The 18,573-nt window shown below is 46.9% G+C and overlaps 1 protein-coding gene across 1 annotated transcript in view; it reads right to left on the reverse strand.

Annotated features, from left to right (window-relative positions):
- The window catches only part of LOC124149916, a 95,902-nt gene that overhangs the window by 18,153 nt on the left and 59,176 nt on the right, over nt 1-18,573 (reverse strand). Inside the window, exons 26-34 of the mRNA XM_048382328.1 lie at nt 14,085-14,242; nt 12,497-12,720; nt 10,254-10,425; nt 9,415-9,540; nt 8,922-9,071; nt 7,206-7,362; nt 6,719-6,929; nt 4,720-4,767; nt 2,975-3,081 (exon numbers count right to left, since the gene is read on the reverse strand). Of these exons, the coding sequence (XP_048238285.1) occupies nt 2,975-3,081; nt 4,720-4,767; nt 6,719-6,929; nt 7,206-7,362; nt 8,922-9,071; nt 9,415-9,540; nt 10,254-10,425; nt 12,497-12,720; nt 14,085-14,242 (1,353 nt within the window). The remainder of the gene's footprint in view (nt 1-2,974; nt 3,082-4,719; nt 4,768-6,718; nt 6,930-7,205; nt 7,363-8,921; nt 9,072-9,414; nt 9,541-10,253; nt 10,426-12,496; nt 12,721-14,084; nt 14,243-18,573) is intronic.

Genomic DNA, 18,573 nt, shown 5'->3' on the forward strand with positions numbered 1-18,573 from the left:
CGGCAAACCTCGGAATTTTTCCACTTTTATCAACTCGTGTTGATATATTTGATATCAAAAGACACTCGGGTGAGATTCTGGACCACAACAGTGTGTTTCTTTGTGAAAAAACAGCATTGAATCGATGTAATTCAACACAATCAGAACAACGTGAATCGAACTACTACCAACAGAATATTAACATCAATATCCCTATAATGTTGAGAAACGTTCACATAAAATATTAAACAATTTATTACTGTTAGGCTATCAGAAAATATTTACATCTGTTCTTATTATTTTAAGAAAAGGGTGACAAAGGACAAATTGTGTTTTACTCAAGATATGATTTAAATGTAGTTTTCATAAACCATTTCAAGCATGGACACAATGCTAGGACACCTTATACCATTGTAGCAGTTTACCCAACACTCAACTGACCTGTACAGCTTCCATCATATCTGTACCATGCTATAAATATAAATAAATATATACACCCCCACAGCATCTACAACATAAGTATTAGGTAAGTATACAGTCATCACAGAGTAAGCACCTACCTGTTTGCTGACTGTGATGGCGATGCCATGAATAACAAGCGCCTCTACCTGTCATATAATTAAAACAGTCTCTATTTTCACGACTGAGGAGTCACAGAGGGCAAATGCCCCTATGAGCACAGTTATCGACTAATCAGAGACCTGGTCTTTTGATGAGCGGTCGGGCAGTGGTCTGTTAGCGTAGCTTGAAACTGCTGCCAAACACGCCAGTCTCGCATAACAATGGCTACTTGTTTAATCCCAGGTGGGGATTTGGGAATGAAGATCTGCAGTTTGAAATGTGAGTTGGGAGGTACGGGGGGGAGGGGGGGGGGGGGTACAGAGGGTGGCTGTGTGTGACTGCTTCACACCTGACAGGTATCAGGGTAAGACCTGGGTGGCGAGGGGCACTGGTAACAGTTCACACGCAGGTGGCCACACGCCACTCACACTGTACTCGTGAAGAAGCACATCCCGTCTACACAGGCTTGGGGCATTACAGACACATATTTAACTAAAATACTACGAACTATATTTACATGTATATTAGTGTGTTGTTGTCATTTATCACAATACTTCTAATTGATGTTCACACTATGCAACCATCTCAGGGAACACAACAATTGACATTTTCAATCATTCTAAAAGAACTGTCACTTTTTCATTATTTCTGTAAACAAAATAAAAAAATTTACAAACAAATTATTCATGATACCAATATTACTTCAAAATAAAAATCCAGAAAGAGCCCAATATTTAATCCACCATTGATACATACACATCTATAAACTCAATTTGTACTCGTGACCCTCCCAGGCAACGACAAGGAGGACCCCCCCACCTCACCTCATCCCCATACAGGTGGGGTGAAGGGGTATTCGCCTACTGTGGAACTCGGAGATAAGAGTGATCCCACATCTCCTGCACTACTTAGCCTGTGCCATGATACCTGTGTGACAAGGTTATCTACGCTCTGCCCTCACGTCCATCACGCCCGTATTGTCCTCGGGCTGAGATCCCAGCAAACTGCAAGGAGTTTACGATAGACACTCCAAGATTAACAGGGATTAACCTAATCCTGCTGACCAAGGGAGGATCACCCGATTGATCGTGTTACTGGGCTAGTTGGAGCGTGTCTGTTATATTCCACCAACAACATGGCAATTAGTCAAGCTCAATTGGCGGACGTAGGTACCGTGACATAGGTTTGTGATCAGGGCGATCATACGGACGAGTTTGCTTTTGTTATTGTACTGAGCTGGTGTGATACCAGGTATTTGTGTCAGATCATTACAACAGCAATATTGTGTTAAGTCTGAACTATTGCCAGGTTTTTATCCATTATGGATTATTTGACAATAACCAATCAAGGATCATCTGTATCAGAGTTGTGTTTTCTTGGCAGTAGTGGCACAAGAACACATAGAGCCTCATGGCCGCCAACACCTTTATATCTCTCCATGTGTCACATCTCCAGATGGTGGGCACACAGAACGCCCTTAGCAGCATGGGGTTAATAAAGTAGAGCCACGGCACTGTAGCTCACCTGAATCAGGCAGAAATAATTTAATGATGCTTCAGCCTAGAATTACAATGATACAAAGATGTGTTCCAAAGATGGAGCATGATTTCAGCTTCTTCAGCCAACAATATATATATATATATATATATATATATATATATATATATATATATATATATATATATATATATATATAGTAATAATTAAATAAGTGGAGTAAGATTGAACACAGTTTTAATAGGCTAGCGCTTTCAACTCGTACCACGTACAAGTCTCATCAGGCCATAACTGAATAACGGACATGAAGTAATAACATATAGTTACATGATGTCATAACATTTAGGAAACTATGACGTCACAATACCAAGGTGACAATGGACAAATAACTTACGCCTTTACATTTAACTTAGGCGCGTATTTATGAATGAAATGTTGCTCTTTTTGAAACAATGTAGGTTCATGATCAAAATTTAGCTTATATAGCGGGAAAACTAAAAAGTTGCCATTTCCACATGCTTCTAAATGTTCACTGAGTGGAATATATATACAAAAATGAGGTAAATGTTCACTCGGTGTACATGTAATATATAATAAAATAATAAAGTCCACGTTAGTCCATCATCTTCTTTATATCAGTTTCATACATAGTACTTTCGCTGTCTCATGATAGCTCTTCAGTGTAACTGACAATGACATATATATATATTTAGTGCAAAGATCATTCCACTGTCAAGGTCAACGTCATCTTAATCTATTCAAATAAAAAGAAAGTTATGTAAAATTTATTTATCTACCTGGAGAACCATATTTGTTGGACTTACCAGAAAAACAAGGAAGTTTTGTGACTGGGAAACGAGAAACGAGAAATGGAAAATGGGAGTCATTGGAGTGTGTCCATGGTAACAAGGGGTAGGGTCATGTAGTTGACACTTACCTTTGAGGGTGGCTCTACCACTGTCCGTGGCGGCGGCGCGACTCCTTCCTGATCCTTCAGTATGGGGCTCCGGGTATGAGCTTCCAGAACCTCCCTTGGGACGGAATCTGTAGAAATACAACTTTCCGTAACTTTCATTTGTAGTCCATGTCCCATTGAGGGGCGAGATGGAGGGGAGGGGTGAGATGGAGGTGAGGGGCGAGATGGAGGGGAGAGTTGAGATGGAGGGGAGGGGCGACATGGAGGGGAGGGGTGAGATGGAGGGGAGAGTTGAGATGAAGGGGAGGGGCGAGATGGAGGTGAGGGGCGAGATGGAGGTGAGGGGCGAGATGGAGGGGAGGGGCGAGATGGAGGGGAGGGGCGAGATGGAGGGGAGGGGCGAGATGGAGGTGAGGGGCGAGATGGAGGTGAGGGGCGAGACGGAGGTGAGGGGCGAGATGGAGGGGAGGGGCGAGATGGAGGGTAGGGGCGAGATGGAGGTGAGGGTTGAGACGGAGGTGAGGGGCGAGATGAAGGGGAGGGATGAGATGGAGGGGAGGGGTGAGATGGAAGGTAGGGGCGAGATGGAGGTGAGGGTTGAGACGGAGGGGAGGGGCGAGATGGAGGGGAGGGGCGAGATGGAGGGGAGGGTTGAGATGGAGGGGAGGGTTGAGATGGAGGTGAGGGGCGAGATGAAGGGGAGGGGCGAGATGGAGGGGAGGGGCGAGATGGAGGGGAGGGTTGAGATGGAGGTGAGGGGCGAGATGGAGGAGAGGGGCGAGATGGAGGAGAGGGGCGAGACAGAGGGGAGGGGTGGGATGGAGGGAAGGGTTGAGATGGAGGGGAGGGGCGAGATGGAGGTGAGGGGCGAGATGGAGGGGAGGGGCGAGATGGAGGGAAGGGGCGAGATGGAGGGAAGGGGCGAGATGGAGGGAAGGGGCGAGATGGAGGGGAGGGGTGAGATGGAGGGAAGGGGCGAGATGGAGCTGAGGGGTGAGATTGAGGTGAGGGGCGAGATGGAGGTGAGGGTTGAGATAGAAGGGAGGGGCAAGATGGAGGGGAGGGGCGAGACGTGGGGAGGGGCGAGACGGAGGGGAGGGTTGAGATGGAGGGGAGGGGCTAGATGGAGGGAAGGGGCGAGATGGAGGGGAGGGGCGAGATGGAGGTGAGGGGCAAGATGGAGGAGAGGGGCGAGATGGAGGGGAGGGGCGAGATGGAGGGGAGGGGTGAGATGGAGGTGAGGGGCAAGATGGAGGTGAGGGGCAAGATGGAAGTGAGGGGCCAGATGGAGGGAAGGGGCGAGATGGAGGGGAGGGGCGAGATGGAGAGGAGGGGTGAGATGGAAGTGAGGGGCGAGATGGAGGGGAGGGGTGAGGGGGGTCAGGAGGAGCGGCGAGACAGAGGGGAGGGGCAAGATGGAGGGGAGGGGCGAGACGGAGGGGAGGTGCCTCACTCTCGCAGTGTGGGTCTGAACCCCGGATACGACTCAACCCAAAAATTACAAGAATATGTACTTTACTAGGAAAGTGTTATCCCAAATATAACATTTGTTACATTTGACCACTTTCTAAATGGCGTTGTGAGTTCATACTATAAAGAAATTGCCATTCAAAAAAATAACTTGTCTTTACTGTTACTACCAACACACACCATTGTTGCAGGCATACAGTGTCAACAGCACAAATGTTTCAATGCCATCTAGAAATCACAACCACAAACAAATGCAATGGTTACTATGGCAACACAGAAATGCATTAAATTCTGACCTTGACTCCACCCGAAGCAGGACCGTGGTCTCAGACGTCCAGCTGCCCCTGAAATGTCACAGGAGAGGCAGTGAGTGAGTGAGTGAGTGAGTGAGTGAGTGAGGGGTTGAGTGAGTGAGTGAGTGGTTGTGAGTGAGTGAGTGAGTGAGTGAGTGGTTCAGTGAGTGAGTGAGTGAGTGGTTCAGTGGTTGAGTGAGTGAGTGAGTGGTTGAGTGGTTGAGTGAGTGAGTGAGTGAGTGAGTGAGGGGGTGAGTGAGTGAGTGAGTGAGTCAGTGAGTCAGTGGTTCAGTGGTTGCGTGAGAGAGTGAGTCAGTGAGGGAGTGAGTGGTTGAGTGGTTCAGTGAGTGAGTGAGTGAGTGGTTCAGTGAGTGAGTGAGTGAGAGTGGTTGAATGGTTGAGTGAGTGCTGGAGTGGTTGAGTGGTTGAGTGAGTGAGTGAGTGAGTGATTGGCTGAGTGGTTGAGTGAGTGGTTCAGTGGTTGAGTGAGTGAGTGGTTAAGTGAGTGAGTGACTGAGTGGTTGAGTGAGTGAGTGGCTGAGTGGTTGAGTGAGTGGTTGAGTGAGTGAGTGGTTAAGTGAGTGAGTGACTGAGTGGTTGAGTGATTGAGTGGTTGAGTGAGTGAGTGAGTGAGTGGTTCAGTGAGTGAGTGAGTGAGAGTGGTTGAATGGTTGAGTGAGTGAGTGAGTGAGTGAGTGGTTGAGTGAGTGAGTGAGTGAGTGAGTGAGTTAGTGTGTGAGTGAGTGAGTGAGTGAGTGAGTGAGTGGTTAAGTGAGTGAGTGACTGAGTGGTTGAGTGATTGAGTGGCTGAGTGGTTGAGTGAGTGGTTGAGTGAGTGGTTGAGTAAGTGAGTGAGTGAGTGAGTGAGTGAGTGAGTGAGTGAGTGAGTGAGTGAGTGAGTGAGTGAGTGAGTGAGTGAGTGAGTGAGTGAGTGAGTGAGTGAGTGAGTGAGTGAGAGTGGTTGAATGGTTGAGTGAGTGCTGGAGTGGTTGAGTGGTTGAGTGAGTGAGTGAGTGAGTGATTGGCTGAGTGGTTGAGTGAGTGGTTGAGTGAGTGAGTGGTTAAGTGAGTGAGTGACTGAGTGGTTGAGTGAGTGAGTGGCTGAGTGGTTGAGTGAGTGGTTTAGTGAGTGAGTGGTTAAGTGAGTGAGTGACTGAGTGGTTGAGTGATTGAGTGGCTGAGTGGTTGAGTGAGTGAGTGAGTGAGTGAGTGAGAGTGGTTGAATGGTTGAGTGAGTGAGTGAGTGAGTGAGTGAGTGAGTGAGTGAGTGAGTGAGTGAGTGAGTGAGTGAGTGAGTGAGTGAGTGAGTGGTTGAGTGAGTGAGTGAGTGAGTGAGTGAGTGAGTTAGTGTGTGAGTGAGTGAGTGAGTGAGTGAGTGAGTGGTTAAGTGAGTGAGTGACTGAGTGGTTGAGTGGCTGAGTGGTTGAGTGAGTGGTTGAGTGAGTGAGTGAGTAAGTGAGTGAGTGAGTGAGTGAGTGAGTGAGTGAGTGAGTGAGTGAGTGAGTGAGTGAGTGAGTGTGTGAGTGAGTGAGTGAGTGAGTGAGTGAGTGAGTGAGTGAGTGAGTGAGTGTGATGTTTTGACTAGGTAAATGATGTTCCTTCAAGTGTATGTAAAATACAACTGAGGTATTACATGTACCTGATTGGTCTTTTAGCATTTTGAATTTGATCTTTGAAAAATTTATGTTGGCACTGACAATATTACTTTATAGTAATTTAGCGTTAGCTACCGGGATGAGTCCAGTGACTGGCAGGCCTGCCACCTCCAGCATTCAGGGGCCATGAGATTACAGAAATACTGTTCAAAGCAGCATTAGGCCAAATTCACTCACTCAGTACATGGGGTAGATCACACTGATGGAAACCAAACGGAAACAGTTGACAAAATAGTTTCACTCCTGAGAGATAGAGAACCATTTTGAATTATAAGGGAATATTTTCTGTCAGAAATTTTCAAAATAGCTAATCATCAAATCCTTCTTCCAGGATTCCATCCACCAACCGTTTCTTGTCCTGAATGAAGGCATCGGGTTCTGGAGTGTTCCGGATCTGGTACACGGGGGACTGGGCACGCATAGGCTTTCTTCCTCCTGACAATTGATCTGATGCTTTGGTGGGTTGTCTCCCTTGCCGTGGCATGTGCCGGGTCTGAGCGGGTTCCTCTGTAACATCTGGCTTCTTCTCCTCCACCGCGGAGGAACTCTTGCCTCCAGCTGGGGAGGAAGGACATTGATATTCAATATGGACTTCAACTGACGCTAGTTTCTGTTGCTGAGTATTATATCTATGAAGCACCTGTCTCTGAGTGAACAGTCTATGATTCCGTCTGCTCCATATTGAAAGGATCTTCTACTAGTAACAAATTATTTCACATATTTGGTACGTTTTCCCATCTAAAACACAAATCAGATAAAAAAGACAACAGACTGGTATAGTGCTTTCAATGTCCTTTCATCACCCACAGAAAAACACTGACACCAACAACTCACGTTTTACGGATCTGCTTGGACGCCTTTTGGAGAAAGCTTCCCGCCGTTGTGAAGATGTGCTATCCCCTCTTTTCATCTCAAGAGAGCTGTCTTGCTCCTCACTATCAGGGGACACAATCTTCAATCTCTTGGCCACGCCCGCTTCCTCCTCTCCATCCTGTACATACAGCAAATATACTCACTGACATAAGAAACGCAACTACCATACATGTTGCTTAATGTTAGATAGGTAAGATATTAGATAGGTTGGACACACAAACGAACATACTGTTAAGGTGTGTGAACCGATGCTCATGAATGCATCACATGTGACGTCATGAGTCAAGGATTAGCGTTTGGAAATCAAGTGCAGCATATAGTAAGAATAAAGATACTCTGTGGTAACACTTGACAGAGTGTTGTTTTGTCAGGAAGTGGTACACATTGGACACATCTCTTCTTAATGTTCATACTTCTCATATATGTTTCTCTGGTTCGTGTTTCTTTTGGTGGTGAGTATAGTTAACAACCCAGATCCCAGAGAAGATCAGGGTTAGAATAGGTCTCCAGTAAACCATGCTTGTCGTAAGATGTGACTAACGGGATGAGGTGGTCTCTGATTCGGCTGATGTATGTCATCGTACCCTGATGGCATGGACCGACGCTCATGATGTCAATAACCAGATTGTCTGGTCCAGACTCAATTATTTACAGACCAATGTCATATAGCTGGAATATTGCTGTGTGGTTTGTTAAACAACAAACAAACAATCAGTCAATTCTATTGCCATGGTCTACGGACTAACTTATTAATTCTGTTGGTCAAAATAAAAATAACAATAAATATATGTAGTTCAATATTTGTTTGATATATGTCATGAAGTCAATTGGGGTAAAATAAATGCAAAACTGTCGAACGTGCAAGATGTTCGTATTTCTGCAGTAATTATCATAGAAACTGCTTGGCTAAAGACAGTATACACTTATAAAAAGGATTTTCGTAATCATTAATAGGTTGTAAACAGTCGCTGAAACACTGCAAACTTAAGGTCCAAAACACAACTTTGATACTCATAGCAAATACATCACCATCGAATAACCATTTCTTGTTTGTTTCATGTCTAGCCACCATCACACATAGGTGAACCCTTTTATCTGCAGTTCTGAGGGGTGGTCAGGTAGCCTGGTGGTTAAAGCGTTCGCTCGTCACGCCTAAAACCTGGGTTCGATTTTCAACATGGGTACAATGTGTTTAGACAATTTCTGGTGTCCCCAGCAGAGATATTGCTGGAATATTGCTAAAAGCGGCGTAAAACCATACTCACTCACTCACTCACCCAGTCACTGTTGACTTCTGAGACTGCTTGGTTCCTGTTCTAACAGGTTTGCAGTGACGGGGCACAACCATCGAACATTTGATCATATGGGCGTATATGTCTCTTATACACTCTTTACCTCCAGCGTTTAATAAAAAAACTTAACAATAGGGCAAACTACTTGCCTAAAAACGACCATGTGGTTTAATTGATACCCAGTATTTTATTGAGATCCCTGCATTTCTTTGATTTTCTGCGTTTATTGGGAAAATATGGTATTTTATTTGGGTATGATTTTTGTAGTTGCATCTTATAATTTGTCTTATCAAACATGGAACATTAACCAATAAAACCCCTAAGCGTCGCCAAACGCCAAATAGAAATGTACACGATTTCTAAGACTGCCACCACTACTACTCACCCTCATGGTCAAGTATTCCTCCCCCTCAAACACCCCGGGGATGGTACTGTTGACCCAGTCGCTCACCCAGTCGTGGAAACTTTCTATCACAGTGACACTCTGCTGCTTCGTCAGGCCAATCTTGTCCCGCAAAATCTTCAGGGCATTTTCCTAGGGGGCCAAAAAATTGCAAAGTATTTCCTGTCACTGTCTGTGTGTAATGGGGGCGGTTGGGTAGCCTAGTTGTTAAAGCGTTCGCTCGTCACGCCAAAGACCCAGGTTCGATTCCCGACATGGGTACAATGTGTGAAGCCCATTTCTGGTGTCCCCCGCTGTGATATTGCTGGAATATTGCCCAAAGCGGCGTAAAACCATACTCATTCACTCACTCACTGTGTGTAATGCCATGCAAAGTGTTCTTCCATTTACAACTTATTGAGGTCTAGTATATTTGTGGGACGTAAGTTATTTCTGTAATGGTTATATATTGTAATGGTAGAAACGTGTTAGTTACCTCATCCTCGGTTGACATCAGGGGCCGTGTGACCCCCAGCCTGTGGAGGAGGTCAGCAAGACTCTCCTTGTCCTTCACACCAGTCAGTTCCACCAGAGCGATGACAGCCTCTTGTCGGACGTTGCGCTGGACAAACAATGATGATTAGTTGCCAATCTACTGTCTGAAGAACACAGGAACCATGGCCCATGTTAATACTCCGTCTCAAACAAACACTGTTTTGTTTGAAGCAAATGCAAGTGATACGAGAGGTTGAATCTGATTGGTCAATAGGAGAGGCATAGAAAGGATATAACTCGTAATAGCCACTAGTGGCACTACGATCGAGCCCAGGAATTCCAGCCTAGTTCTGCAAGGGTGGAAACTGGACTTTTAAAGTCAGTGAACTCTCTTGCCTCGGGAAGATGTGCACACACATACACATGCATGAACACTCACACACGCACACACACACACACACACACACACTCACATACACATGCATGAACACTCACACACGCACGCACACACACACACACACACACACACACACACACACACACACACACACACACACACACACACACACACACACTCATGCACTCACATACACATGCATGAACACTCACGCACGCATGCACACACACACACACATGCATGCACGCACGCACACACACATGCATGCATGTACATATATACGTGCACACACACACACATACGCACAGGCGCACAGATGCAGACACACACACATTCACACATGCACACATAAATAGCACTATATATCAACTGGTTGGACCCTCACACAAGTATGGTGTGTCGTTTCCCCGACCCTGCTAGTTACATTAGGCCAGTCTACTTACTGATGGATCCACGATTTTGGGGAGGATGGCGGTGATGATGTCGTTGGAGTCCATGCCGAGATCACGGAGGGTACGGACACAGTCCGAGCGGATCTCGCTCATCTCACATGTCAGCTGGTCCAGAAGACACTCTTGGAACTTCTTTATCATCGGCTTCGTCATCGGAGTTTCCCTGTGGTGGGCAGCATTGAGTTAGTGAGGTGATGGGTGAGAGGTGGGGAGGGGGGTGAGGTGGGGATATAGAGGAGCGTAGGGGAGGGGGGAGAGGTGGGGATATAGAGGTAGGGGTGGGGAGGGAGAGAGGTGGGGATATAGAGGAAGTGGTGGGGAGGGGGGATAGGTGGGGATATAGAGGTAGGGGAGGGGAGAGGGTGAGGTGGGGATATAGAGGAAGTGGTGGGGAGGGGGGAGAGGTGGGGATATAGAGGTAGGGGAGGGGAGGGAGAGAGGTGGGGATATAGAGGTAGGGGTGGGGAGGGAGAGAGGTGGGGATATAGAGGTAGGGGAGGGGAGGGAGAGAGGTGGGGATATAGAGGTAGGGGTGGGGAGGGGGGAGAGGTGGGGATATAGAGGTAGGGGTGGGGAGGGGGAGAGGTGGGGATATAGAGGTAGGGGTGGGGAGGGGGGAGAGGTGGGGATATAGAGGTAGGGGAGCGGAGAGGTGAGGTGGGGATATAGAGGAAGGGGTGGGGAGGGGGGGAGGTTGGGATATAGAGGTAGGGGAGGGGAGTCGGAGAGGTGGGGATATGGAGGAAGGGGTGGGGAGGGGGGGAGAGGTGGGGATATAGAGGTAGGGGTGGGGAGGGGGGAGAGGTGGGGATATAGAGGAAGTGGTGGGGAGGGGGGAGAGGTGGGGATATAGAGGTAGGGGTGGGGAGGGGGGAGAGGTGGGGATATAGAGGTAGGGGAGGGGAGAGGGAGAGGTGGGGATATGGAGGAAGGGGTGGGGAGGGGGGGAGAGGTGGGGATATAGAGGTAGGTGTGGGGAGGGAGGTGGGGAAATAGAGGAAGGGGTTGGGATGGGGGAGAGGTGGGGATATAGAGCTAGGGGTGGGGAGGGGGAGAGGTGGGGATATAGAGCTAGGGGTGGGGAGGGGGGAGAGGTGGGGATATAGAGGTCGGGGTGGGGAGGGGGAGGGGTGGGGATATAGAGCTAGGGGTTGGGAGGGGGGAGAGGTGGGGATATAGAGGTAGAGGTGGGGAGGGGGGAGAGGTGGGGATATAGAGGAAGGGGTGGGGACGGGGAGAGGTGGGGATATAGAGGTAGGGGTGGGGAGGGGGGAGAGGTGGGGATATAGAGGTAGGGGTGGGGAGGGGGGAGAGGTGGGGATATAGAGGTAGGGGTGGGGAGGGGGGGAGGTTGGGATATAGAGGTAGGGGAGGGGAGTGGGAGAGGTGGGGATATAGAGGAAGGGGTGGGGAGGGGGGGAGAGGTGGGGATATAGAGGTAGGGGTGGGGAGGGGGGAGAGGTGGGGATATAGAGGAAGGGGTGGGGAGGGGGGAGAGGTGGGGATATAGAGGTAGGGGTGGGGAGGGGGGAGAGGTGGGGATATAGAGGTAGGGGAGGGGAGAGGGAGAGGTGGGGATATGGAGGAAGGGGTGGGGAGGGGGGGAGAGGTGGGGATATAGAGGTAGGGGTGGGGAGGGAGGTGGGGAAATAGAGGAAGGGGTTGGGAGGGGGGAGAGGTGGGGATATAGAGCTAGGGGTGGGGAGGGGGAGAGGTGGGGATATAGAGCTAGGGGTGGGGAGGGGGGAGAGGTGGGGATATAGAGGTCGGGGTGGGGAGGGGGAGAGGTGGGGATATAGAGCTAGGGGTTGGGAGGGGGGAGAGGTGGGGATATAGAGGTAGAGGTGGGGAGGGGGGAGAGGTGGGGATATAGAGGAAGGGGTGGGGAGGGGGAGAGGTGGGGATATAGAGGTAGGGGTGGGGAGGGGGGAGAGGTGGGGATATAGAGGTAGGGGTGGGGAGGGGGGAGAGGTGGGGATATAGAGGTAGGGGTGGGGAGGGGGAGAGGTGGGGATATAGAGCTAGGGGTGGGGAGGGGGGAGAGGTGGGGATATAGAGGTCGGGGTGGGGAGGGGGAGAGGTGGGGATATAGAGGTAGGGATGGGCAGGGAGGTGGGAATATAGAGGTAGGGGATGGGGAGAGTGGGGAGCGGGGGGAGGGGTGGGGAGAGGATTGAGAAGGGGAGAGGGCTTTAGCTCCTTCAGGGCCCCTATAACAATCATGGTATTCTTACTCATGTAGAGCAACGATGTAGTCGCAGATCTTGCCATGGACAGCAGGTGTCTTCCCGAACGCTGCGAGCATCTCAAGGAGTTTTTGGACTGCGGGGCTGACTTCCAGTGGAGTGTCACTTGGGAACCAATCCTCTGCCAGGAGGCGCCGCAGCAGGTCCATGTCGACCGCCACCACGGGCTTGCGTTTCGGCGTGTCCTTCTCCTTCTTCGCTGTGTCTCCAGACTACAACACAAACACCACAGACAGATAACAGTTGGAGCCTTTGAGTATGTTATCACTGACACATCTTCCTGAGGCAAGAGAGTTACCAGTTTCCACCCTTGCCGAACTAGGCCGGGATTATGGAGTTATATTTTGGCTGGACTAACGAGCCTATGCATAACCCAATCCGATTTCTCGTAACAAAGTCAACATTTGGTTTGTAAACAACATGGATTTCAATGTGCAGATTTCGGTTGACTGCAAGATTTGCAAAGGATGTGTCCCGTCAACTGGTCATCAACAGATGTTTTCCAAATCCTTTCATGTTTTAAATGAAGGTACTCACGTGATTTGATGCACTTCACGAGGTAAGACACGTTTTATTACAATATATATCTTGATCATCATCTTGACAGGGAGCCATCATTTTGTTTTTAGCAAATGCAAGAAAAATGAGAGATGGAATCTGATTGGTCAATAGGAGGAACATGGAAAGGACATAATTGGTAATAGCCACTGGTCTCCACCCCTACGATCGAGCTGAGAAATTCCAGCCTAGTTTGGCAAGGGTGGAAACTGGACTTTTAGAATAAGTTAACTCACTTGCCTCGGGTAGATGTGATTGACACTGGGGAAGTGCATCTCAGCCTGGAGACTCGGATCAGTGGATAAACTTCACCTCTCTTACAACAGTGAATCTCAATACCTCTGGACAAAGATGTTGCCCTTAATGCCGAGCACCAAACAGGGTAACAACAAGTACCATCTTTTAAAGTCTTTTGGATCGAACCCCAGACCTTCCGTTCTCTGGTCAGACGCTCTACCGCAAGACCGCGAGGTGGTCTGGTCATCATGCACAGTGTTCTTACACTATTGGGTTTTCAATTTAATCATGCATACAGTATACTACGGTTATAACGAACTCAAATCGACCACTAATGTTAGTTCATTATGACCGTAGTTCCTTATAAGCATACATACAACATCTATACAGCAAACGGCCAGGACCAAAAAGTAAGTTCGTTCTATCTGTCAGTTCGTTACAAGCGTGTTCGTTATCAACGTATTTTACTGTATTTGTACGAAAGCTACTCAAAATTAATTGGGTCATGGTGGTTTAGTTTCCTTATTTATGCAAATATTCAGCTAATCTGGAACTATCTGGAATACATAATGACTTTAAGTTCTACTATTTACTTTGACATATCACAGCTGAGCCAGAACAAAACCCACTGTTGGCCGGTAGACTGAATGAAGTGTTGATTTAAACACACAAGCATAAAGGCTGCTGGCGCTGTCGGATCAGTATATGAGGCCATCCTGTGATGAAAGCAAGGGCTTCTCCATCTTGGAGGTAACAGAGCGATATAAGCCTTTGAGATCACCTGTGTTGGAACCTGGGTCTCTTCCACTGGTGAAATGTGTCTGGGAATTGACCTCTGTTTGACAACTTCTGGTGCTGCCAAGACTTCCGGCGCCACCTTGCTGGAAGGTTTGTCTGGCTTTGGTGAGGGAGGACGTTTGCCATAGCTTGCAGGCTTGTCTGGAAAAAAAAAGGTGGCAAAATTAACCACCGAATTAAGGAGGAATTGAATGGAATGAATATCAGATCTTAGATAATCTCATTAAAATCAGATGTTTTACCCCAGCATGGTACCTCTCTGTGTGAAGAACCAGAGGTCATCGGGTGAACCCTGAACTTTGACCAACGAATCTAAATGAAGGATGCGTTAGCTCTTGGACAATCAGATGTCTGCTTTCTATAATGATCTGGATTCATTTCCTTGCCACCTTGAATCAGAAAATTTGATTTACACAGAAGAAAATCCCAACAGAAGACTTATATTTCCTCGAGTAGAAACCTCAGCACTGATTGGTTGAATAGACAGTTAACCTGTTACAAGAATGAATCTTAGACTTCATACTCTGAAACTCCCTTGGCTGTAGGGAATCGGGAGGGTCATAAAAAATATAACACATACTTTAATAGTGAGTGAGTGAGTGAGTGAGTGAGTGAGTGAGTGGGTGGGTGGGTGAGTGAGTGAGTGAGTGAGTGAGTGAGTGAGTGAGTGGGTGGGTGGGTGGGTTGGTGGCTGGGTGAGTGAGTGAGTGAGTGAGTGAGTGAGTGAGTGAGTGAGTGAGTGAGTGGGTGAGTGGGTGAATGGGTGGGTGAATGGGTGGGTGAGTGAGTGAGTGAGTGAGTGGACTATGTTATTCCAGTTGCATGACAATATGTCAGCTTCACAGTCATCCTTCACATCCTTTTCCAACACTTCTAAAACTTTAATGTCTGTATACAATAGGGACAGTGTGATAGGGTCTGGTGTCATGTAGAGAGTTAACGGACAATGAGGACATGGTGATAGGGTCTGGTGTCATGTGGAGAGTTAACGGCCAGTAAGGACATGGTGATAGGGTCTGGTGTCATGTGGAGAGTTAACAGACAATAGGGACATGGTGATAGGGTCTGGTGTCATGATGAGAGTTAACGGCCAGTGAGGACATGGTGATAGGGTCTGGTGTCATGATGAGAGTTAACGGCCAGTGAGGACATGGTGATAGGGTCTGGTGTCATGATGAGAGTTAACGACCAGTGAGGACATGGTGATAGGGTCTGGTGTCATGATGAGAGTTAACGGCCAGTGAGGACATGGTGATAGGGTCTGGTGTCATGTGGAGAGTTAACGGCCAGTGAGGACATGGTGATAGGGTCTGGTGTCATGTGGAGAGTTAACGGCCAGTAAGGACATGGTGATAGGGTCTGGTGTCATGTGGAGAGTTAACAGCCAGTGAGGACATGGTGATAGGGTCTGGTGTCATATGGAGAGTTAACGGCCAGTGAGGACATGGTGATAGGGTCTGGTGTCATATGGAGAGTTAACGACCAGTGAGGACATGGTGATAGGGTCTGGTGTCATGTGGAGAGTTAACGGCCAGTGAGGACATGGTGATAGGGTCTGGCATCATGTAGAGAGTTAACGGCCAGTGAGGACATGGTGATAGGGTCTGGTGTCATATGGAGAGTTAACGACCAGTGAGGACATGGTGATAGGGTCTGGTGTCATGTGGAGAGTTAACGGCCAGTGAGGACATGGTGATAGGGTCTGGCATCATGTAGAGAGTTAACGGCCAGTGAGGACATGGTGATAGGGTCTGGTGTCATGTGGAGAGTTAACGGCCAGTGAGGACATGGTGATAGGGTCTGGCATCATGTGGAGAGTTAACAGCCAGTGAGGACACGGTGATGGGGTCTGGCATCATGTGGAGAGTTAACGGCCAATGAGGACATAGTGATAGGGTCTGGTGTCATGTGGAGAGTTAACGGCCAGTAAGGACACGGTGATAGGGTCTGGCATCATGTGGAGAGTTAACGGCCAGTAAGGACATGGTGATAGGGTCTGGTGTCATGTGGAGAGTTAACGGCCAGTGAGGACATGGTGATAGGGTCTGGTGTCATGTGGGGAGTTAACGGCCAGTGAGGACATGGTGATAGGGTCTGGTGTCATGTGGAGAGTTAACGGCCAGTGAGGACATGGTGATAGGGTCTGGTGTCATGTGGAGAGTTAACGGCCAGTGAGGATATGGTGATAGGGTCTGGTGTCATATGGAGAGTTAACGGACAATGAGGACATGGTGATAGGGTCTGGTGTCATGTGGAGCCTGAAAGGCAGGAAACAAATTGGTAGAAATTATTTTTCTTAATATTTCTCTTAAAATGGAGAGCACAGATTAAAGACATGATAAAAAGCAACTTGATAAGGAATAACTAAATGGTCACTGCAAAAATAGAAACCTGTAGGAGTCAGTAAATGGTGATGAAAGCGACATGTGTTTCTGAAATAAAGATGGATTAACTACCTTCCACACTCGGCAAATACAATACAATCCTCATACCAGGGAAGACAATAACCCTGTCCTCCTTCCACAGAATAAAGTAACAGCTAGGACATCAGCAAGGACGTGTGGCTGTACTTCAAGGCGTGTCATTCCACGTCACTCCAAGTTCCTAGAAAGTGCACTGGGTATGTGATTCAAATGACAAATTGCAGTCTGCCAGTAAACCCTCTACAATGGTGGCCGGCCACACTCTGTCAGTCGTCTTGTTTTAATTACTTCCAGACTTGGTTCACAGGTTACAGACCTAGGTCTTTTTTTTAATTAATTAAGGTGAAAGAAAGAAAAAGAAAGAAAACAATATTTTGGCTTTCTGTTAAATTTGGTGACTTGTGATGAAAGAACTTCATGTCACCAGTCAAGGGAAGTAACTCTTTGTTATTCAAGACTCACTTTTCGCACACTATATAATTTCGTTGCTATTTCACCATTCTGCCAAAGCTTTGTGTTTCTTGGCATCATCACTAACTAATGAAACGAATATCCTAGTCCTAGTCTATAATAGTGGGCAAGTCCAGATAACTCCTGTTGAAATGAAGATACTCTCTGCTCCTGGTTATTATATTTTATTAAGATAATTCAACAACTATTTTCCAGTAAAATACTTGCATTCAAATACAAGATGTAGTCTGGTAATATTCTCAGATTATCTTAACATGTTTCTAGCATTCCAAATGTTTCCCCCTCTCATATGGTGTTCAGCTCATTCCTTCTCATCGATAAAAAGTGAGACAAAATGCAAAGTAACTAAAACAATAGGTCTGAAAGTAATTATGTTTTGCACATCCCTGTCTGTTTGGATAAGTCTTTCTTAGGGAACGATCATTTGATATTCAGCGGGGGCCTGGTATTTTATCAAAAAAACAAACTAGTTCCCAAAAATTCTTGACAAAAATGATTATGCTTCAGATTGTTGAAAGAAATTGTCATACATATTACATTGTTGCAAGGTCTGTTTCTCAAAAAAAATTCAGGCTCATGATTTTAAATAAAGTTTTTTGTTTTTTCTAGCTGTAGCTGAAGAATATCTTATTTTGATAAAAAATCCCCTCCTCACAAAGAATTTTAGATGGTCGGTCCCTCACGGTTCGAGCACCATTTTGTTGTCTCAACATTTGGAAGGTTTACAGTGAAACAACCTGTAACATATAACATGGTTACCGACTCATGACTTGATCATATCTCACCTGTCATAATTTCCATGCCTTAATCAATATCAGGTGTGATTGACAGCCAGCTGATTGTATGACTGAATGACCCATCACAGACTCTATACAATCAGCTCCGGGGCAGGGTGTCTACCCTGATGTTTATCTCAATAGACATGTGCCATGCGGTACAGAGGGACAGGGGGGACAAATGACTGAATGAACTGACTGGCACTGACTTTATTAAACCAGAATGATAAATATGTTGGCAGGTATGTTAGGATGTTGAAGCTGTAGTACATAGTGTTGGACATAATAATTTGAACATTATATTGTTTGAGGAATAAAAAATTCATGTCATAAAACTGAAATGAAGATTTTATTCTGGGCTTGTAGAGGATATACACTGACAAACATAAACTGTTTTCTATTCATGCAGTAGAGTGAGTGAGTGAGTGAGTGAATGAGTGAGTAAGTGAGTGAGTGAGTGAGTGAGTGAGTGAGTGAGTGAGTGAGTGAGTGAGTAAGTGAGTTCATGGGTACTGTGTTGACTTTGCATTGTAAATTCACAAAAAGCTAATATTGTTCATCGATCGAGTATGATATGAAATCACACAGCAGACAAGGAAAGCCATTACGGACATGCCAAAGTAACAATCACATTAGTCAACTGTTACTAAGCTTGAAGAAAAGAAGAGAAATGGAAGCAATTATTACAGAACAAGGGAAATGATTTGTTTTGTTGCACTTGTTACACACTAAGGCATAAACACAATCTACCTATACCACAGTATTGATTGACAGTCAAAGCTCTGGGTGACTTATAAGTGTA

Source organism: Haliotis rufescens, unplaced genomic scaffold (genome assembly GCF_023055435.1).
Source record: "Haliotis rufescens isolate VD_foot unplaced genomic scaffold, xgHalRufe1.0.p SCAF_4, whole genome shotgun sequence".
NCBI lineage: Eukaryota > Metazoa > Mollusca > Gastropoda > Lepetellida > Haliotidae > Haliotis > Haliotis rufescens.